The 23,812-nt window shown below is 42.6% G+C and overlaps 1 protein-coding gene across 4 annotated transcripts in view; it reads left to right on the top strand.

Annotated features, from left to right (window-relative positions):
• Positions 1-23,812, top strand: part of LOC125447460 (voltage-dependent P/Q-type calcium channel subunit alpha-1A-like) — a 606,466-nt gene that overhangs the window by 571,523 nt on the left and 11,131 nt on the right. For 2 of the 4 annotated variants that reach the window (XM_059639808.1, XM_059639807.1), the window contains exons 44-45: positions 8,291-8,483; positions 10,829-14,474. In XM_059639808.1, coding sequence (XP_059495791.1) covers positions 8,291-8,483; positions 10,829-11,109 — 474 coding nt within the window. In that variant the 3' untranslated portion in view covers positions 11,110-14,474. Of the gene's footprint in view, positions 1-8,290; positions 8,484-10,828; positions 14,475-23,812 lie in introns of those variants that run through there. The other 2 variants (XM_048521818.2, XM_059639809.1) reach the window with 2 other exon arrangements.

Here is a 23,812-nt window from a genome sequence, read left to right as displayed (position 1 = left end):
CGTCAGAAATGAGATGCTTATCAAAACATTTGATGCCAACCATCAGGGCTTATTTTTGCAAATTGTATGGAAAAAGCTTCAGTTGACAGGCATTAGCCACATATTCTACATCTCAACAACAGTCAGTGAATTGGTGCACTGATGCATCAAACCCAACAACATCCTGTGAACGAACAATTTAACTGTTTCTAGCCACATATAAACCCAAAAGCCATAAACAAATTCAAAAGGAAGCACATGTCTCAGGTTCTCCAGCATCTGCAGTTCCTACTATCTCTGAAACATATCTTAATCATACAAGATTACAACAAATACTGATCCTACCCCTATATATATGCACAAAGAAGGTATTTTTAGTATCTAACGATGAAGGGATCTGGGGTTCCAATCTCAGATCAGTTAGCTAATTAGTAACTAGTATATGTGTAGGTACATGGACATGGACAATCTGCACAATAGCAGACACAATGAAAATCCTACCCGTTGCTATGTATTGTGGTGAGCAAAGGATCTGTAACTGTGTGACAGTTCTATAACTACTGCCCATCACCTGTTCAAGAACAAGTTGGCAGAGGCTAGGAACACATTTGTTTCCCTTCTACTTTACCAGAAGATGGACTGCAAATACATTGACAATAAGTTAAATAAATTACATTAGAGCTTTGGATTTGTTCATAAATAAACTGTTTAGTCTGTCACCAATCTACGTTGACCAAGAAGACCTGAGTCAATCTCTATTCTGTACCATTAGTGATTTCATTCTAGTGGCGGAAACAGTGTAATTACCCTCAGAATCCCTAGGTTATGAGGAAGACATCAGTCAGGATTATCTCATTATTCAGTATTCCTGCGAAAAGTTTATCTCACCTCTGAAACCTGGTTAAGTACACCTCTAATGACAGGAGAGGAGTCTTCTGTAGCACCTGAAGTTAGCTTGCTGAAATTTCAAAGCTATTTTTAAATGACTCCACATCAGTATCCGGAATTCAACAATAGTTGGTACTTTGTCATTCTTACCCAGAAAATCTATATTGTGGAAAGCAAAGTTTTACATTAACGCAAAGAATGTCATGCTGCATCCCCATATCTGTCCTATATCCAGTTCTGACATACTGTCTCAATTTTAACTTAGCCCAATCAGTGAGAATTAAGGCAATTATGTCAATAAAGAGAATAATAAAATGTATGAAACAGGTGTCAACCTGAAAAGACCTTTGTTTCCATTGGGCAGGTTATCCTATCCTAGGCACCGAAAGGTGTAATTAGCCCTTTGAGCCTGCTGTGTGCATTTGACATGTGCGAGCTCTAACAACCTACAGTTCCTTCCTAAATGGAACAGACTGCCTGCTGAGGCAGAGTTAGAAGCCAGTGCTGTGAAAAGAGGTAACTAAAGCAATTTGACAGTGGAAAAGATTAGGGAGAGGAAATTATGTATGAAATAATTGGAAATTATCCAGCAAAGTGAACAGTAAAGATTTTTCTGTTCCTTAAACTGCAGGACGTGTGTTACTGTGGAATACAAATTCTGAAATATTTATTAATTCTGACCCCTCCCCAAAACCAATCACTCTTTCATCTTGAAGAAATCCTGTTGGTCTGGCCTAACCACCTTTCTTTAATGAATATTAAACAGCCAAGTGTTTTCTATTCTGCTCTTTCTGCCTGCTAATTGTATAACTGTTACATTTTGTGCTTCTTTCCTTCTTTCCCTTTCTTCTCTTCTTTCATTTGTTTTGTTTTTCAAAATATAACTATATTATTTTTACAAAACTCCATTGTCTTTGTTTGTGTCATTCCATACCCTGTGGTGCCTTGTTTGTGTTTTTTGTCTCCCTTTTGTTTTGGATGTGGGGTATTCTTGCTACCATTTCCTGTCACCTCTGTCTTGTCTCTGTCTCCTCCCCTCTTTGTCCCCTATTTGTCATGTTTTCTTTCCACTCTTCTCGGTATGCACCCTGTCTTATGACTGTTAACAGAGGAGAAAAGTGCGGAACCGCGGAAATAATCTCAGTGTATGTACCCTGTCTTAGTCTCTCTTCTCTTATGTTTTGATTACTCTTATCTGTCTCTAAGTTTCATTTTGCCAAATGTGGAACTTGCTATTGTCTCCCTTAAAGGGACTGTTCAGTTGTTCAAGGGACAATATCTAAATTGGGGGGAAGGTTATCAATATTTTTCCTCAAACAATTGATTGCAAAATTCAAAAAATTATATGTTACTTTGAAATGTATAATTAGAACATAGAACATAGAACATAGAACAGTACAGCACAGAACAGGCCCTTCAGCCCACAATGTTGTGCCGACCATTGATCCTCATGTATGCACCCTCAAATTTCTGTGACCATATACATGTCCAGCAGTCTCTTAAATGACCCCAATGACCTTGCTTCCACAACTGCTGCTGGCAACGCATTCCATGCTCTCACAACTCTCTGCGTAAAGAACCTGCCTCTGACATCCCCTCTATACTTTCCACCAACCAGCTTAAAACTATGACCCCTCGTGCTAGCCATTTCTGCCCTGGGAAATAGTCTCTGGCTATCAACTCTATCTATGCCTCTCATTATCTTGTATACCTCAATTAGGTCCCCTCTCCTCCTCCTTTTCTCCAATGAAAAGAGACCGAGCTCAGTCAACCTCTCTTCATAAGATAAGCCCTCCAGTCCAGGCAGCATCCTGGTAAACCTCCTCTGAACCCTCTCCAAAGCATCCACATCTTTCCTATAATAGGGCGCCCAGAACTGGACGCAGTATTCCAAGTGCGGTCTAACCAAAGTTTTATAGAGCTGCAACAAGATCTCACGACTCTTAAACTCAATCCCCCTGTTAATGAAAGCCAAAACACCAACAACCCTGTCCACTTGGGTGGCCATTTTAAGGGATCTATGTATCTGCACACCAAGATCCCTCTGTTCCTCCACGCTGCCAAGAATCCTATCCTTAATCCTGTACTCAGCTTTCAAATTCGACCTTCCAAAATGCATCACCTCGCATTTATCCAGGTTGAACTCCATCTGCCACCTCTCAGCCCATCTCTGCATCCTGTCAATGTCCCGCTGCAGCCTACAACAGCCCTCTACAGTGTCAACGACACCTCCGACCTTTGTGTCGTCTGCAAACTTGCTGACCCATCCTTCAATCCCCTCATCCAAGTCATTAATAAAAATTACAAACAGTAGAGGCCCAAGGACAGAGCCCTGTGGAACACTTATGACAGAAAATCTGACAAATGAATCACATAGCTGTTCATGAAAAAATGAAATTTGTCAAGCATTTTCTTCATGAAAAGATGGCCCTTAAATCTGTAATATTATAGAACATAGAACATTACAGCACAGTACAGGCCCTTCGGCCCTCGATGTTATGCCAACCCGTCATACCGATCTGAAGCCCATCTAACCTACACTATTCCATGTACATCCATACGCTTACCAATGACAACTTAAATGTACCTAAAGTTGGCGAATCTACTACCGTTTCAGGCAAAGCATTCCATTACCTTAGTACTCTCTGAGTGAAGAAACTACCTCTGACATCTGTCCTATATCTTTCACCCCTCAATTTAAAGCTATGCCCCCTCGTGCTCGCCGTCACCATCCTAGGAAAAAGGCTCTCCCTATCCACCCTATCTAACCCTCTGATTATTTTATATGTTTCAATTAAGTCACCTCTCAACCTTCTTCTCTCTAATGAAAACAGCCTCAAGTCCCTCAGCCTTTCCTCGTAAGACCTTCCCTCCATACCAGGCAACATCCTAGTAAATCTCCTCTGCACCCTTTCCAAAGCTTCCACATCCTTCTTATAATGCGGTGACCAGAACTGTACACAATACTCCAAGTGCGGCTGCACCAGAGTTTTGTACAGCTTCACCATAACCTCTTGGTTCCGGAATTCGATCCCTCTACTAATAAAAGCTAAAACACTGTATGCCTTCTTAACAGCCCTGTCAACCTGGGTGGCAACTTTCAAGGATCCGTGTACATGGACACCGAGATCTCTCTGCTCATCTACACTACTAAGAATCTTACCATTAGCCCTGTACTTTGCCTTCTGGTTATTCCTACCAAAGTGCATCACCTCACACATAATATTATGTAACCAATTTGATTTCTAGAAATTATTCTCCAGGATGCTTTTACCAACTGATATGTTTAACATTTGTGTGACTTTTGAAGCACAAGATGTCATTTTATTCACAACGGCAGGTGTTGTATTCAGGCAGGAGATTGTGTGCTTTTAATTACTCCTCCCCCCCGCCCGACTTTTGTCCATCTGGATTGACATTCTGCAGCCACAAAAGCAGCAAACGGTGCTTCATATAAAATATAGCACTAGGACTTGGCAACCCATCCTTCTCCCCTCTGGTTTCCACAAAATGCCCACAACCAAATCACGTTGCAGACACAGACTCTGTTAGCCTCTCACCTTTGCCTCGGGAATTGCATCTACCCTATGGCAGTTCCATGTGCCTGAGGTTAATTGTTCAGCTTCACTGGCTAAAATAACTAATGACCAATTACTTTGTCTTGATCCTTCCTGGTGTCAAGATTCAGTACCACACCAGACAAAGTTATCAATGAACCATCAGAGTTCTGTTGTTTAATCCCTTTATAAACACACTGACAACTGAACGGCCCTTTCAGTAGCATGCATGTCAAGGACATTGTATTCTATTAGGCGTTTTAAAGCTTGATTTAATTTTGTTTCAGGAGATTGTGGACAGCTGAAAAATCAACTGATGGATTGCATGTTCCTGAGGACTTGCTAGAATGTTTACGCATGACGTATCTCTTAAAACACTGTGCCAGCATGTGGCACAGTCTTTAACTGTTTGACAAATAGCTTTGGTGTAAGAAAAAGCAGTTTTACCGAGGAAACAAAGTTTAATTTGTATGATCATGATAGACTGATATCAAGATCTGACAAAAATCACAGTATTTAATCTAACTTGAGGTTTTATGAAGTCATTAGTACTCCAATGCCATTTTAGTGTCATTCAATCCAGTGCTTTGACTTCTGGACCAGTTATTGAATGTGGATCCTCCTAGTACCAGGATTCTGCATGTACAGCTAGAAATAGTCACAAAGGATGTGCCTTAAAGATATCATTAGAAACAGATCTGAGAACAAAAAATAATCATTTAGTACTTTTTAGGTATATCTCTATGTGCCTTACCATTAAATTTCCTCCCCTCGATTGGCCCAACCCTCTACATAAACCCTTGGTACGGGCCTGCCCTTAACAAATGTTCCATTGAGTTTCTCATCCACCCAAGGCAGCAAGCTGTCCATCAGTACTTAGAAAATGCTAGCAGCTGATGCACATGTGGCCTGACAATCGAAAGGCAAGATTGGATGAGCATTCAATCACACCTCACATCTTCCAGCCCTGTGTGTTCAGTCTCAGAACAATGTTCCCGGCATCAAAGTAAACACAATGCAAAATATACTGATCTGTAATCTAATGGTAATAGCCAAAATAACAAATGTATTGAGAGCTCAATTGCTCAGTATCTGTATTCCTGTTACATGTCCAGAACTGTTACATGTCCAGAAACATCAAATACAAATCCCGCATTAATTGTATCGGCTCCTTTGTTATTGTCATGGTGTAAGGAACCTGTCCCATTTTTCTATGTTTAAGAATCCGTGCAAATATATTGCACTCTTTATACCAGTCTATCACGAAATTCAAAAGGGATTGTTGATTTGGGACCCTGTTGATTTTGAAACAGCTAACAATGTCAGAATGTTCTTTTCACAAATGCAATGATCATGACTTGTTACTGCACCTCAAAAGGAAAAGGTAAGAATGGGAGAGGAAAGCAGTCCTGCAATGGCCTTTCCATTCAGCAATGGGAACACACAAATATTCCTGCTATTAAGCAGTGAGAATACACTAGCACTCCTGTTAATGAGCTGTGGGAACACAGAAATGCTCCTGCTACTGAGCTGTGGGAACACACTAGCACTTCTGCCCTTGGGCAATACAAATACATTAACATTTCTACAATTAAGGAGCGGAAACACAAAAACACTACTGTTTTTTATTTATTCATTCATGGGATGAGGGCATCGCTGGCAAGGCAGCATTTATTGCCCATCCCTAATTGCCCAGAGGCCAGTTAAGAGGCAATCACATTGCTGTGGATCTGGAGTTACATGTAGACCAGACCAGCCCAGTTCGTCCCCTTGCCCCACTGCATCGCACAACCAGCCCAGCTCATCCCCTCCCCCCAGTGCATCCCAAAACCAGCCCAGCCTGTCTCTGCCTCCCTAACCTGTTCTTCCTCTCACCCATCCCTTCCTCCCACCCCAAGCCGCACCTCCATCTCCTACCTACTAACCTCACCCCACCTCCTTGACCTGTCCGTCTTCCCTGGACTGACCTATCCCCTCCCTACCTCCCCAACTATACTCTCCTCTCCACCTATCTTCTTTTCTCTCCATCTTTGGTCCGCCTCCCCCTGTGTCCCTATTTATTCCAGAACCCTCTCCCCATCCCCCTCTCTGATGAAGGGTCTAGGCCCGAAATGTCAGCTTTGGTGCTCCTGAGATGCTGCTTGGCCTGCTGTGTTCATCCAGCTTCACACTTTATTATTTTAGTAAGGATAGCAGTTTCCTTCCCTAAAGCACATTAGTAAACCAGATGAGTTTTTCCCCTGACAATTGACAATGGTCTCAGGGTCAACATTAGATTTTTAATTCCAGATATTTTATTGAATTTAAATTCCACCATCTGCCGTGGTGGGATTCGAACCTGGGTCCCCAGAATGTTGTCTAGTCTCTGGTTAAGACTCCAGCGATAATACCACCAGGCCATTTTCTCCCCCATTGCTTTTGGGTAGCAGGAACACAAGACACTGATGCTATTGAGCAGTGAGAACGTGTATACTATACTTAAAGGCTGTGTGTCTGTACATAGTATATGAAAATATGTACAGATAGCTTCTAAATATTTGTAGACAGAATTCTTTACGTATGTATGACATACTATATATGTAGGTATATATCTATAGTTTTTTTTGGTCACCATATATCTAATGCATGAATAGATCTATAACCAATATGCATAAAGTATATGTAGAAAAAACTAACCACATACTGCTCATGACAAACAGTAAACTGAAATGTGACATCTAAGTTTTCTGTTAAGTTAATTCTAATATTGACAGAAAATCTGAGCAAAATATAATTCTGCTATAGACTTTGATGACAATTATATTCTAACCTAGGGAATTGGTAGGACAATATGCAACATTAATTTTATACTGCACCTAATTTTAAACTCTGCTGAAGTCAATGTCAGATGTGCTGTAGAACAGCCTTCCTGCAGAATTTCTGCTTGCTGAGTTAGGTTAAAATCATTGCTTTTTTATTTTACCAGTTTATAGTTTGTTTATGTACTGTACATACAGATATCTTGTATCCTGTGTGCAAAGCAGCTGTATTTATAGGTAGAGTATGCATTCTGTCAGCTGTTTCTAGGTTGTATACATATTACACGTACTTATACATATATTAAGACTGTAATTGTACAGATGGTGTATGTACAATGTATCTGTATATATATCTACATATACACAAAGTTGCATGGACCGTATTGGAATGATGTGTGTATATATTAATGTATCTTCAATATAATTAACAATATAATCTATTTATCATACTTACTGTCAATTCTGCCATAGTAAATGACTGTGTCCAAATTTATAATGAAGACTGCCTGTGTAGAGGCACAGTACTATCACACTGGAAGGAGTTTTTAATTCTAGTGTTACAAACACAGAGAATGCTATAGAAACTCAGCAGGTCTAAAGAACAGCCATACAAGATGCACAACATTAACTTTGTACCTGTCCCTACAGATGCTGCCAGATCTGCTGAGTTTTTTCAGCAGCTCTATTTGTTTCAGATTTCTAGCATCCACAATATTTTGCCTTTATATGCAATTCTAGTGCGACAGGTTTACATAGGCAGATCTCCTTAAAAATGTGGAATAGGAATTATAATGTAAAAAAGCTGACACAAGTGTTTTAAAAACATGGTGAAAGAAAGTAAGATTTTGTATGCAGGATAGTGCAAAGATATTGGAAAGGTAGGTTCAGCAGGTATATAAATAATAAGGCAGCACCACCCCCCCCCCCACCCCCACACACAGTGCTGTGCATTTCCATACAATCCTATTGTTTTTTTCACATGCTGAGTTCTTCACTCTCACTTCATGACTCTTTTAATGATGTCAGTATGGTTATTTTAAGTAATCTGGATTTTCTTTGGTGTCACAGACTATTGAAGATACAAGCCCAATTAAGAGATCAGCATCAACATTGGGTCATCAGCGCTCCAAAGGCATGCGTCTGGATGACTATTCTCTAGAGCGGGTCATCCCAGAGGAGACACAAAGATCCCATCGTCGGAGAGAAAGGGGTCATAGGACTACTGAAAGGTCACAGAGCCGATATACAGATGCTGACACAGGTAAGCATTTATCATTCAATTGGAAAGCAACAGCAAAATTTCCACAGTGTAGAAAAATATTCTTGGAGAGAAATAGCCTATACACTTGACTTATCGATACATCAGGGATTATGTAATAGTTCCATTGCAATTAATTTCATGCCTCAGCCACATTAAAATTTATAGGAGTATATGGTGATGACACTATCAACTAGTGAAGTGCTAAGCCGTACAGACCCAGCATGATTCAAGGCCATTCTTGGTCTGTGTTGAGTTAACTGTAGTTAACAAGCGCAGAATCAAGGCCACCAGCTGGAAAGGGTAAAAATACAGTCAGAAATTTAGCTTCTGACCATTACGTGTTGACAAAGTTGTGTGTGTGTTGGTTTATGACAAGGTTGGGTTTGGATATCATTGCCACTGGGATTTAATAGCTTTTTGACATTCATTGTGAAGGATTCTCATTTAGGTGAGGACCTAAATGATACCTGAAAGCCATAGAATCCTATCCCAATGTTGCTTGGGAAAAAAGAAGTGGGCAAATTAAAACAGTGGAGAACAGATACAGAAGGTTTTGGAATATAACCTGCAACAGAGTATATTTTGCCTACCTTAATTCATATGAGAAATTCAGTGATCCCAAATTCTGAAGAACCACTTGCTGTATTCCATAAAACTCCATAATATTTGCTTATTTGTCACACCTTCACCAATGTCTCTTTCTGTACACCTAAATGCACATGAAAAATTTTATGTTGGAAATTAGATTTTCAAAAGCCTAATGATAAGTAAATCAAAGTGAGGGTGATGCAGTTGACTTAAACAAGTTAAACATAAAGACAAAAGGGTCAGAATTCAAGGAATATTGTTTAAAAATGAAAAATGCTAACAGATCAGTGGATAATACAGAGACTTACTACTCAAGAAAAAGCTTTGAAACAAAATTGTATAAGATCAAGAGAGTTTAATATGCTCCTCAAGAAAATAAGGGTTTAGGGAAAAGTGGGACTGATAACTTAAAGTAGTTGACCATAATTGATTTAAGTAGTCTTCTGCTTCTCTTAAAATCTTGAAATTCCTTATCCATTCCTCACAGATACCAGTATACTCCATCTCTGTTATAAAACTTGTAGCATTACTTTCATTGTTTTAGCCAACTTTTGTTTGGTAGTCTGCATTTTGTGGTGTTGGGGGAAGGGTTGTTAACTGTGCTTTCTTTCATTATTCTTTCTTGATATGTTCATTTAAATGCTAATCCCCAGAGTAAGCTAAAAATCAGTTTAGGAGAAAACTGATGCCCTACATCATCAGAAGAATATAGACCACCAAACTGAATGCAACAGCCACCTTTAAGATTGAGTGACAAGCCATCATGATAAAGAAAATGAGGAAAGGAATAGATCTAATTGTCCCCAGCAGTGACCTTAACTTGCACCCACTGTGGGAGAAGTTGGTTTACAGATAGGCCTGATCAGTTATCAGTGACCTGCAACCAGTAAGAACAGTTTTCACAAAGAAATGCCAAGAGCAAAGAGATGTCACAAAGTTGTAAGAATGAGAATCTTTTTAAGGGTTCACATAAGGGGGGATGATGCAGCTGAGAAAGACAGGTTTGCAAAAGGAGCAAATCTAAGATGTTTTGTCAATACTGTATAGATTCCTGCATAAGTACAAGGATCAAATTCAAAGCGAACCATCTTTGCCAATTCAGTTTTGCAAATGATGTTGTCGGAGAATTCTATCTATCTGCAATTTGAATGTCTTGCATTCAAAGTTATGAATGTTGCAACATTAAGCTTCCATACTGATGGATCTACCCAGACCAGGTGAGACGCTTTAATCATTAGGCAGTTTGAAGTGCACTTAAATATCAAACAAATGACAAACGTTTAATTTTGCAAAAAGCAGCACTTCAATCACCTTCCCTTTGGACATCAATCTATTCTGGATGTACAATGTTCACAGTGTTACATTGAAAAATCAGGTATTGCAGGTGGCAACATTATCAGTTATTTTCATATCAACCCTATTGTTTATTTCACGAGTTTGTATTCAATCAGCGTTCTGTGTTCTCTATCACAAAAACAAATTATACATGGCAATAGCGATTATCCTGTGACTTTGTTTTAATTTATGCAACATGCCAGGATTTCCACAGTACCTGAAAATTAAACAGAGAGAAGCATATCTTAGGAAATTGGTATAAAAAATGATGGCTTTTTTCAAATATGCCAACAGTCTTCATAATGACTTCTTTTTTGTGAAATATGTACAAACAATTCTGAGAGAAATTATAGGTACTGTAAAAATGCAAGCTCGTCTTTCTAAACATTTTTCGATTTCTTTTTCTTTGCCTAAATGATCAGCTTTTATTGATATAGGGCTTGGAACAGACCTCAGTACCACAACACAATCAGGCGACCTTCCTCCAAAGGAGAAAGATCGTGAGCGAGGAAGACCCAAAGATAGGAAGCATCACCATCACCACACATCATCAGACAAGGAACGCTACTCCCAGGAGCGGCATGAGTACAGCAGACCTCGATCGAGGGACAGGCGATGGTCCCGATCGCCCAGTGCGGGTCGCGAGTGTGTCCCTCATAGACAGGTGGGTCTGCAGGGTTCACAGACCTTGCAAACAGAATGAACCTTCATATATCCTGCATGCAACTCTGGCAATATGAAAAAGCTACTTAACAATTTAATTGAAAAACCTTTGCAAAATGATATCATTAGTGAAAGTCTAGAGTGTTGTTAATGATTCCAGTCACAATGGACTGCAAATTTCACCCCAACTGCAATCTAGTGTAAGCACAACTGGGACTTCTGGCCACCACAATAGCAACTCCAATCAGAAACCCACCTTGACTATATTCACTGCCCAAACCCCAGCCTCCCGTGACCACAGCCCAAACCCCAGCCTACTGAATTCAAAACTCCGATCTCAATCTCCTGTAATCAAAACCCAAACCCAAGTCCTATATTCACAATGCCAGTACAAACCATCTGTAATCATATCTCCCAATCTCCTGTAATCACATTTACCTTAAACCCAATCTCTTGCACTCAACATCCCAACCTCAATCTCCTGTAATTGCTATGTCAACCCTGTATAATCACAATGTCAACACTAATCTACTGTATTCATAAGACCAACCCAATCAATTGAAATTACAGTCCCAGAACCCAATTTCCTGGTTTCACAAATCTAGCCCCAATTTAATCGCAATCACAAAACCCAGCCCCAATCTACAGTAATCACAACCCTATTTCCACCCATTTCAATTCTCCGCCTCCAGCTACTTCAATGAATCACGTTTTGTCCCATCTGCATTAGTTAAGGAACACAACTTATTTTTTGCAATTAACAATTAACCCTAGTCCCACGTACTTACTAATTGCAGATTTTCTTTTAATGAGACACTGAGAGGAGAATTTCTTTAGTCCAAGGATTTCAATCGCTGTCAAACTACAGCTTAGTGTGTTCATTATTTGCAACATGATGTTTAAGAATGCACTCAGGACTCTTCAATAAATTTAGAATATACTTCTATCCTGAATGTTTCCTATACAATGTTAAGTACATCTGTTGGAGAAAGCATCTGTAAATCAGAGATAATCGATTAGCGAAACAGGAAGATTCTAAATTACTGATTTATTCTTGATATGAGTATTGGATCTTATCTCACTTATCAGTTAGAGGGACTGTCATTATACAGTTACTATCCAAGCCAATTCCAAGACTAAATGAGCAGTGAATCTTGTGAATAACTTAAGACAATTTTGAGGTAATAAACAAATAAAATGCACCTGTCATTAGCGAGTGGAATTGAACAAGAAACAGTGGGCAGCAACTTATACAATAAAATTCCCAACGGAGAAAAGATTTCAGGGTAAGATATTTCAATAACTATCCATCCATTGCATGTAAATGCCTATCATTTCAAGATTCTATACGCTGGTTCCACATTGGATCAGTTTGTGATGGGTTAGCTGACTCAGCCAGCTTGATACCATGGATTTATATTTAGCTGCAGACGACTTAGACAAAATGATTATCCTAGGTTCCTACTCCTGATCACTGTCCGTTGGAATCTAATCACTGCAGCATCATCACTCAGTGAGAACATGGTGAGGCTCAATTCTAATGTGCTCATGGTTAAGTACCTACTAACACTCATCATCTGGGCTAAGAAAAACTTGCACAAAACAGTGATTTTATGCTGGGAAGGCAAACACTGATCAGGTCCAATCAAAAACTTTTACCTGCGTAACCTTCCTCCTTTCTACTTCCCCAATTTGCAACATTACTCTTGCTAGCCAATTGTTTGGTGGATGGACACAGGAGGCATGTGTACTGATGAGGAGTCCTCTCTAGGAATCATTGGGAAGAAGCAAGCCACTTTAAGTAAGAGCTGGTCACCTAAAAAAGAATTTGTTGGATTTCATGGACATGATTCAGGAAATTCTAACACATTATGCCTCTTTTGAATTTACTGAACTCCAAAGTTTGCAGTGATGTGGCTGGAATGTATGATTATTCATTTCCTTTTTTATTGAAATCCAATAAGTTATACCAAGAATGCTGTCTCCCTTCTGCCTTCTGCTTTTCTGAAAGGCTGTTAGGCCATACAAGTTAAATGTTTTGGGCAATAGATGTTTCACAAAACATTTGCACTTTGGAGGATATGTTTTGTTTATTTACAATTCCCTCCCTTCCCACACTCCATTGAAATACTCTGTAAGGAGAAGGATTTTACCTAAACCATAATTACCTGGAGTTCTTCCCCAAAACTTTTAAACACAACAAACTTTAGAGGTTTTTGTGGATTTGGATGCTCTTCTTCTGAATGATACCTGCACAATTGCATTCATATGCTGTCCTCTCCCTTGCTTCGGATCAAAACATTTCAGATGTTTATAGGGTGGAATCTGTGACCCAAATCTGTAAATCTTCAGGTGTTGCCCAAATGCTTGTCTGATAATTAATCTTTTAGAATTGCTGTTTAGATAGTCGGGGCAGTTTTTGTACTTTATATTCACTTCCAAAATAAACAAGACAAAGACGACAACTTTGAACAGTAGACACCAAAATGCTTAAAATGATAGAAAACATTAATGATTCTAAAAGTTTGAATTCACTTCACCCTGAAAGGACAGAAAATTGAGAAGAAGAGATTAGGAGAAAAATAAACAGTAGGAGAATGTGAATTATTTGAGTATTTATTCTGTAAGATTGCTTTTCACTTGTTCTTTGGAATGTAACAGACTCAAATGTAGAAGATGACTGCTACTTCTGATGTTCATGTAGATTTATAACTAATAATAGTCTTTCTTTGGGCCTTACAAACTGCCATTGCATTTTCTAGTTAATCATCATACATCAACACTTTGTTTTCCTAACAGTTGTGATGAACCACGATATGAATTAAGGCTACACTTTTCACAATAAGTTGACAAAGGACGAACAAATTTGGCTTTCTAAGGAGATAGAGATATCCCCAATTATAATAGCAATCCAAGAGTTTATTGTTACTTCTTGATGCATCTATCAAGGTACGCTATACGCAATTAATATCAGCTAAGGATAAAAATGGCTGGCACAATGTTTCCGGATGGGTGCTAAGCATGGTCATGTCCAACTATTCTCCCCAACATTTTAGTGAGGGTGTCAAACAGGTTAACACCACTGTGAAAAGAATATGGGAACTAAATTTGACTGAATTAAATGGATGTACAATAACAAATCCAACGAATCATACCATTGAATATTTTTAGTTAATTGCCTTAACACTGTTTGATAACTTGCTCTGAAAAGAAGTTAATGGTTACAGTATTCAAGGAAGTGAAAAGGTTCAGGTGTTGTATTATATTGAGTTATGTATGGGTCTGGAAGAGCTAATGCATGGAAGAGCACAGTAAGCACCACCCACTGTGAAACAATCATGGGGACTTGGTAAGAGGAAAGAGGGAGCTTGTCGGAAACAAAATTGAGGCTATTCTAACAGTCTCTGTAGTAATGTAGATCTGGTTCATGTACTTTATAAATAGTTGCAGTAATGCAATAAACTTCCTCTTGATTACTCAACAAGACTCTTTTAGTTAGAACAGAAAGGTGGCTATCCTTATCCACAGTAAAGCGAAGGAAACTACATACAACAAGGTGCATTGCGATATGGTGACAGCGTTGGTTCACTTCCACAACTGAGTGGGCAGTAATGACAAGCACTATTTCTCAATGGTATCAAATTAGAGAAATTAGACTTCAGGCCTTCAACAAAAAAATCATAAGAGAAAACACACAGGTGGCTCCGAAGATTTCAAGACAAGCAGATGGTGCTGATTGGTAATGACAGCAACTTCATGGAAACTGTAGACACAAAAGACTATTTCAGAGAAGCACACAGATTTCAAATCTGATGAACAACATACAGGAACAGAAGAAACCTCTAACTCCAAGGTTTGGGTACAGATTACTTCACAAGGCTGTCATGTTCTGGAGAAAGAACAAAGACAGAAGTTGCTGGAAAAGCTCAGCAGGTCTGGCAGCATCTATGGAGAAAAAATCAGAGTTAATGTTTGGGGTCTCAGAACTTTCTGAGTTCTTTCCTCAGACCTGGCAATAGCTGGGAAAATGTCCGTTTATATGCAGAAAATAAGGAGGGAGATGGGGTAGGGAGTAAACAATAGGATAAAGGATTGAGCCCGGAGAGAACAGCAGTTGGATAGACAAAGGAATTGATAACCATCTGGCTTAAGGGGTGAATAGCTGTTAATGGGGACTGTTAGTGACTGAAAAAAGCTAGTGTGTAATGGCAGGCTGTGTGATAACAAGGCCTGATGTGTGGGGTAGGGGGCTGGGACATGGGAGAGCTTAGGCCCTAAAATTATTGATCTTTATATTGAGTCCAAAGGGCTGCAGGGTCCCCAAGCAAAAAATGAGGTGTTGTTCTTCCAGCCTGTGTTGAGCATCACTGGGACACTGCAGCAAGCCAGAGACAGAGATGGTGGCCAGGGAACAGGGTGTTGTGTTAAAGTGGCAGGCAACTGGAAGCTCAGGGTCTTTTTTGTGAGCAGAATGTAGATTTCTGCAAAGTGGTCGCTCAGACTACACTTCATTTCCCCAATGTAGAGGAGACCACGTTGTGAGCAGCAAAGGGAGGGAGGAGGTAAATGGGCAAATGTTGTACCTTCACCAGTTGCAGGGGAGGTGCTGCGGAGCAGTGGGGGGTGGGGTGTGCTGCTGATGGGAGTGAAAAAGAGTGGACCAGGTTGTCCCAGAAGGAATGGTTCCTGGAAGAGGTGGACAAAGGAGGGGACAGGAAAATAGAACATAGAACAGTATAGCACAATAGAACCCTTCAGCCCATGATGTCATGCCGACCTATTATCCTACTCTAAAATCAAATACCCTGCATACCTTACATTCCACTATCATTCATGTGCCTATCCAAGGGTCCTTAAAGTATCTGACTCCACTACCACTGCCGGCAGCGCATTCCACACACCCACCCACTCTCTGTGTGAAGAACCGACCTCTGGCATCTCCCTGTACCTTCCTCTAATCACCTTAAAATTATGCCCGCTCGTAATAGTCATTTTCACCCTGGGCAAAGGTCTCTGACTATCCAGTCTATCTATGCCTCTCATCATCTTCTACACCTCTATCAAGTCACCTCTCATCCTTCTTCACTCCAAAGAGCAAAGCCCTAGCTCCCTGAAAAGACCTGCCCTCCAGTCCAGGCAGCATCCTGGTAAATCTCCTCTGCACCCTCTGTATAGCTCCCACATCTTTCCTATAACAAGGCGAGCAGAACTGAACACAATATTGCAAGTTTTATAGAGCTTCAGCAATAACCTCATGGCTCTTAAACTCAATTCCCCTGCCAATGAAAACCAACATACCATAAGCCTTCTTAACACCCTTTCAACTTGGGTGGCAACTTTGAGGGATCTATGGACGTGGACGCCAAGATCCCTCTGTCTCTCCATGCTGCCGAGAATCCTGCCATTAATTCTGTATTCTGCATTCAAATTCAACCTTCCAAAATGAATCACTTCACACTTTTCTGGGTTGAATTCTATCTGCCACTTCATTGCTGACCTCTGCAGCCTGTCATTGTCCTGTTACAACTTACAACAGCCCTCCACGCTGTCCACAACTCCACCAACCTTGGTGTCATCAGCAAACTTACTAACCAACCCTTCCACTTCCTCATCTAAGTCATTTATAAAGATCACAAAGAGCAGAGGTCCCGGAACAGATCCCACCAGTGCGGAACACCACTGGTCACCGAGCTCCAGGCTGAATACTTCCCATCTTCTACCACCCTCTGTCTTCCATTGGATAGCTAATTCTGTGTCCAGACAGCCAAATTTCCCTGAATCGCATGCCTCCTTACTTTCTGAGTGAGCCAACCATGTGGAACCTTATCAAGTGCCTTGCTAAAATCCATATACACCACATCCACTGCTCTACCTTCATCGATGTATTTTATCACATCCTCAAAGCATTCACTAAGGCTTCTGAGGCATGACCTGCCCCTCACAAAGCCATGCTGACTATATCTAATCAAACTGTGCTTTTCCAAATAATCATAAATACTAACTCTCGGAATCCTCTCCAATAATTTGCCCACCAGAGAAGTAAGACTGACTGGTCTGTAATTTCCAGGATTATCCCTATTTTCTTCCTTGAACAAGGGAATAACATCTGCCACTCTCCAATCATCTGGTACTACTTCAGTAGACAGTGAGAATGCAAAGATCATCACCAAAGAGGCAGCAATCCCTTCCCTCACTTCCCATAGAAACCTTGGGCATATCCTATCTGGCCCAGGGGACTTATCTATCCTCATGTTTTTCAAAATTTCTAGCACATCCTCCTTCCTAACATCAAACCAGTCGAACATATCAGTCTGTTTCATGCTATCCTCACACACATTAAGGTCCCTCTCACTGGTGAATACTGAAGCAAAGAATTCAGTAACGACCTCCCCTACTTCCTTCGACTCTGCGCACAAGTTCCTTCTCCTATCCCTGATCAGCACGTACCCCCTCTCTGGCCATCCTGTTGTTCCTCACATAAGCATAGAACACCTTGGGGTTTTCATTGATCCTACCTGCCACGGCTTTTTCATACCCCCTTTTCACTCTCCTGAGTCCATTCTTCAGTTCCTTCCTGGCTACCTTGTAGCTCTCTACAGCCCTGTCAGATCTTTGCTTCCTCAACCTTAAGTAAGCTTCCTTTTTCCTCTTGACTCGATGTCCCACATAACTTGTCATCCAAGTTTCCTTCACCTGACCACCCCTTCCTTGTCTCAGTGGGACAAACCTATCCAGTACTTGTGCCTGGAGGTGGCATCTCACTGGAGGTGGCGTAAATGGCGTCTGATGATCTTTTGGATGTGGATGGTGGTGGGATGGTAAGTAAGGTCAAGAGGAACCCTGTTGCTGTTAGGGGAGGGAAGAGAAGGGCTGAGGGCAGAAGTGCATGAGATGGGTTGAGCCTGGTTGAAGGCCCTGTCAACAACGGTGCTGGGGAATCCTCAGTTCAGGAAGAAGGTGGACCTTTTGGAGGCTCCTTTGTCAAAATTGGCCTCATCTGAACATTTGCGACGGAAATGGAGGAACAGAGAGAATGGGATGGAGTCTTAACAGTAAGCAAGGTGTGAGATAGCTGTGGGAGTCAGTGGTGTATAGTGTTATCGTGGATATTAGTGGCCAGGCTATCCCCAGAAATGGAAACAGAGTTGTCGAGGAAGGGAAGAGAGAAGTCAGAGACAGACCAGGTGAAAGTGAAGGCAGAGTAGAAATTGGATGCAAAACTGATGATTTTTTTCAATTCTGCATAAGAGAGGCATTCAACACCAATGATATCATTGATATACTAGAGAAAGAGTTGTGGGTGGGGCCTGGAATGGGACTGGAACAAGGAATATTCCACTTATTCCACAAAGAGACAGGCATTACTGGGACCATACCTGAAAAAGATGAGAGGAGTTAAAAGAGAAATTCTTGAGGGTGAGGATGAGTTTGGCTAAGCGGAGGCAGGTCATGGTGGTAGGTGGGGATGATTCAGGTCTTTGCCCCAGGAAGAAGCAGAGAGCCCTAAGACCATCCTGATGGGAGGTGGATGTATAAAGGGATTGCATGTCCATGGTAAAGAGGAGGTGGCTGGAGCCTGCAAACTGGATGTTGTGAAACTGGCATAAAGCATCAGAGGAGTCACAGATGTTCGTGAGCAGGGACTGGACCGGGGAGAAAGGACTGACTCAAGGTAGGAAGAGATGAGTTCTGTGGGACAGGAGCAGGCTGAAACAATGGGTCTGCCCAGACAGTCCTCTTTGTGGGTTTTTGGGAGGAGGTAGAAGTGAGCTGTGCGGTGTTCTGGGACTGCCAGCTTGGAAACAGTGGTTTCCAGTTCAAAGAGAGAGAAGAGCAGTTGGAAGACAAAGGAATTGGTAACGATCTGGCTAAAAGGGTGAATAGATGTTAATGGAGACTGTTAGTGACTGACAACAGGTAGCGTGTAATGGCAGGCTGTGTGGCGACAAAGCCTGGTGTGTGGAGTGGGAGGCTGGGACATGGGAGAGTTTAGACCCTAAAATTATTGAAAGTCACCAGACGAAATAAAGTTAGTGATACAATGGCCTGATGCATCATGGTGGGGTCATGGTGTAGGGGAAGGTAGGAGGAGGTATGAGAGCTGGTGCTCAGCCTCTGCAACGTGTGGTTCAGTATGCCAGACTAAAACAGCACCTCCCTTATCGGCAGGCTTAATAACCACATCAGGTGCATGGAGAGCAGTCAGTTTGGAGGGAGACAGGTTGGATATGGTGAGGTGGGGAGGCAGAGAAATTGAGGCGACCAATATCATGTCAACAGTTCTCAATGAACAGATCGAGTGCAGGTAAAAGGCCGGAGGGAGAGGTCTGGGTAGCGGAAGAGTGTTGGAACTGGGGAAAGGGGTCTGTGGGACAGAGAGAGGACTCTTGTTGAAAGGAATGGGCATGGACTGAGACCTTTACCAAATACTAAACATTCAGTTAGAAGGGACGGTGAATACCCGACAGGAGATGGACTCAGAGGGAAGGGAAGGAGAGGAAGGTTCCAGTGGGCCATGGGTATTTTTGAATTGTTGCATCTTGTGGACCTTGATGACTGAAAGGAAAAGAAAATGTTTCTTGTTAGACAGCAAATGAGCTGAAGGATGAAGAGGTACTGCGGAGTGGTACAGTCCAGAGCCAGTGTGTTTTGATGCTGTTGGAGAGAAAGGTTAAGAGTGTGCATGTGACACTGTATGGCACTGCTCCCCTCACCAAATCCAACCGATCAAAATTTTTATCAGAGATAGTGGGAACTGCAGGCGCTGGAGAATCTGAGATAACAAAGTGTGGAGCTGGATGAACACAGCAGGCCAAGCAGCATCTTAGGAGCACAAAAGCTGACATTTCGGGCCTAGACCATTCATCAGAAAAGGGTCTAGGCTCAAAATGTCAGCTTTTGTGCTCCTAAGATGTTGCTTGGCCTGCTGTGTTCATCCAGCTCCAACTTGGATATCAAAATTTTTAGTTGGCAGGCTCCAGCCACCTCCTCTTTACCATGGATGAACAATCCCTTTACACATCCATTCCCCACCAGGATGAACTTAGGGGTCTCCACTTCTTCCTGGAGCAAAGACCTGAACCACCCCCACCCACCACTACCCTCCTCCGCTTGTCCTCACCCTCAACAACTTCTGTTTTAACTCCTCTCATTTTCTTCAGGTCAGAGGGGTGGCCATGGGTATCCACATGGGCCCTAGTAATTCCTGTCTCTTTGTGGAATAAGTGGTACATTCCTTATTACAGCCGTCACCCACAACTCTTTTTCCAAGATATCAATGATATAATCGGACCTGCTTGCCTCTGTAATCTGTAATCGGAAAAATTCATTGATTTTGCTTCCAGTTCTCACCCTGCCCTCACTTTCATCAGGTCTATCCCTTCCCTTCCCTTCCTCAACATTTCTGTTTCCATTTTTGTGGATAGTCTGGCTACCGATATCATTATAAACCCACTGACTCCCTCGTCCGCCTCCCTCAGGGACCATTCCTTCCGGGACACCTTGGTCCACTCTTCCTTCAGTACCAACACCTCCCCACAGCCCCACGGCACGTTCCCCTGCAACTGGCAAAGGTACCACACCTGCCCATTTACCACGTCCCTCCCCAGTATCCAAGGGCTCAAACATACCTTCCAGGTGAAGCAGCACTTTACCTGCACTTCCCAAAATCTAGTCCACTCCATTCGCTGCTCACAGTGTGGTCTCCTCTTCACTGAGGAATCTAAGTGAAGTCTGGGTGACCGCTTCACAGAATGCCTACATTCTGCTCGCAGAAAAGACCCGGAGCTTCCAGTTGCCTGCCACTTTAACACACCATCCTGTTCCCTGACCAACATCTCTGTCTCTGGCTTGCTGCAGTGTTCCAGTGATGCTCAACACAAGCTGGAGGAACAACACGTCACTTTCCGCTTGGGGACCCTGCAGCGCTTTGGAATCAATATAGAGTTCAATAATTTTAGGGCCTAAACTCTCCCATGTCCCAGCTCCCCACTCCACACGCCAGGCTTTGTCACCACATAGCCTTCAATTACACACTACCTGTTGTCTGTCACTAACAGTCCCCATTAACAGCTATTCACCCTTCTAGCCAGATCGTTATCAATTCCTTTGACTATCCAACTGCTCTTCTCTCTTCGAGCTCTATCCTTTATTCTATTGTTTACTCCCTACCTCATCCCCCTCCGTATTTTCTGCATATAAACTGACATTTTCCCAATTACAGAGATGGTAGGAACTGCAGATGCTGGAGAATCCGAGATAAGCAGGTGTAAAGCTGGATGAACACAGCAGGCCAAACAGCCGCTTGGGTCTAGGCCTGAAACGTCATCTTCCCTGCTCCTCTGATGCTGCTTGGCCTGCTGTGTTCATCCAGCTCTACACCTTGTTAACTCACATTTTCCCAGTCACCATCTATTCTGAGGAATGTCATCGGACCTGAAACGTTAACTCTGATTTTTTTCTTCACGGATGCTGCCAGATCTGCTGAGCTTTCCCAGCAACTTCACTTTTTGTTCCTGATTTACAGCAACTGCAGTTCTTTTGGTTTTTATGTGCTGGAGCAGTCTTGAATTCCAAGTTGAGCTACTGAGCCAAATGGAAATTGAAGATTAAAGCCAAAGCACCCTGTTACAAAACATAAAACTTCAAACAATAACATCACTCATGCTAAAAGGGTAGCCATTTAAAATCAAAATGCAACTCTAATTTTGTATCATCACCAAAGCATGGACGCCCCCGTAGCGTGGATGCTGTGAGACAGTGCTGGAAAAAACAAAAATAACAAGGAAACGATAGAAATCCCATATATTCCAGAAGCAAAGAGATGTGGAAATTGCTAGCCAAGCCACTTAAAGCAAAAATGCAGAAGCAAACCAGATGAATCCTAAGAGGAAAATTTTCTAACTTCGCACAAGAGATCTGTGGAATCTAAGATTACAAAGCGTAGAGCTGGATGAACACAGCAGGCCAAGCAGCATCTTAGGAGCACAAAGGCTGACGTTTTGGGCCTAGACCCTCCAACAGAAAAAGGGGATGGGGAGAGGGTTCTGAAATAAATAGGGAGAGCACGGGAGGCAGATCGAAGATGGATAGAGGAGAAGATAGGTGGAGAGGAGGCAGACAAGTTAAAGGGGTGGGGATGGAGCCTGTAGAGGAGAGTACAGGTGGGGAGGTAGGGAGGGGATAGGTCAGTCCAGGGAGGACAGACAGGTCAAGGGGGCGGGATGAGGTTAGTAGGTAGGAAATGGGGGTGCGGCTTGAGGTGGGAGGAGGGGATAGGTGAGAGGAAGAACAGGTTAGGGAGGTGGGGACGAGCTGGGCTAGTTTTGGGATGCATTGGGTGGGGTAGATTTTGAAGCTTGTGAAATCCATATTGATACCATTGGGCTGCAGGGTTCCCAAGCGGAATATGAGTTACTGTTCCTACAACCTTCATGTGGCATAGTTATGGTACTTCAGGAGGCCCAGGATGGACATGTCATCTAAGAAATGCAATGGGGAGTTGAAATGGTTCACGACTGGGAGGTGCAGTTGTTTATTGCGAACCGAGCGGAGGTGTTCTGCAAAGCGGTTCCCAAACCTCTGCTTGGTTTCCCCAGTGTAGAGGAAACCACACTGTGTACAGTGGATGCAGTATACCACATTGGCAGATGTGTAGGTGAACATCTGCTCGATGTGGAAAGTCATCTTGAGGCCTGGGATGGGGGTGAGGGAAGAGGTATGGGGGCAGGTGTAGTACTTCCTGCGGTTGCAGGGGATGGTGCCGGGTGTAGTGGGGTTGGAGGGGAGTGTGGACCAGACAAGGGAGTCCTGGAGAGGTTGGTCTCTCTGGAAGGCAGACAAGGGTGGGGATGGAAAAATGTCTTGGGTGGTGGAGTCGGATTGCAGATGGCGGAACTGTCAGAGGATGATGCGTTGTATCCAGAGGTTGGTGGGGCGGTATGTGAGAACAAGGGGGATTCTCTTTTGGCGGTTATTGTGGGGATAGGGTGTGAGGGATGTGTTGCGGGAAATGCTGGAGACACGGTCAAGGGCATTCTCGACCACTGCGGGGGGGACGTTGCGGTCCTTGAAGAACAAGGACATCTGGGATGTACAGGAGTAGAATGCCTCATCCTGGGAGCAGATGTGGCGGAGGTGAAGGAATTGGTAATAGGGGATGGAATTTTTGCAGGAAGGTGGGTGGGAGGAGGTGTATTCTAGGTAGCTGTGGGAGTCGGTGGTCTTGAAATGGGTATTGGTTTCTAGGTGGTTGCCTGAGATGGAGACAGAGAGGCCCAGGAAGGTGAGGGACGTGTTGGAGATGGCCCAGGTGAACTTAAGGTTGGGATGGAAGGTGTTGGTGAAGTGGATGAACTGTTCGAGCTTCTCTTGGGAGCACGAGGCAGCGCCAATACAGTCATCAATGTAACGGAGGAAGAGGTGGGGTTTAGGGCCAGTGTAGGTACAGAAGAGGGACTGTTCCATGTAACCTACAAAGAGGCAGGCATAGCTTGGGCCCATGCGGGTACCCATGGCCACCCCCTTTGTCTGTAGGAAGTGGGAGGAATCGAAAGAGAATTTGTTGAGGGTGAGAATGACTTCAGCTAGTCGGATGAGGGTGTTGGTGGAGGGGGACTGGTCGGGTCTGCGGGACAGGAAGAAGCTGAGGGCCTTTGAAGAAGGCCCATGGAGAATGCAGATGTATAAGGACTGGATGTCCATGGTGAAAATGAGGTGTTAGGGACTGGGGAATTGGAAGTTCT

Source organism: Stegostoma tigrinum, chromosome 35, assembly GCF_030684315.1.
Source record: "Stegostoma tigrinum isolate sSteTig4 chromosome 35, sSteTig4.hap1, whole genome shotgun sequence".
In the NCBI taxonomy this organism is placed as follows: Eukaryota; Metazoa; Chordata; class Chondrichthyes; order Orectolobiformes; family Stegostomatidae; genus Stegostoma; species Stegostoma tigrinum.
The sequence above is the reverse complement of the archived record's forward strand: the minus strand, read 5'-3'. Positions and strand labels throughout refer to the sequence as shown.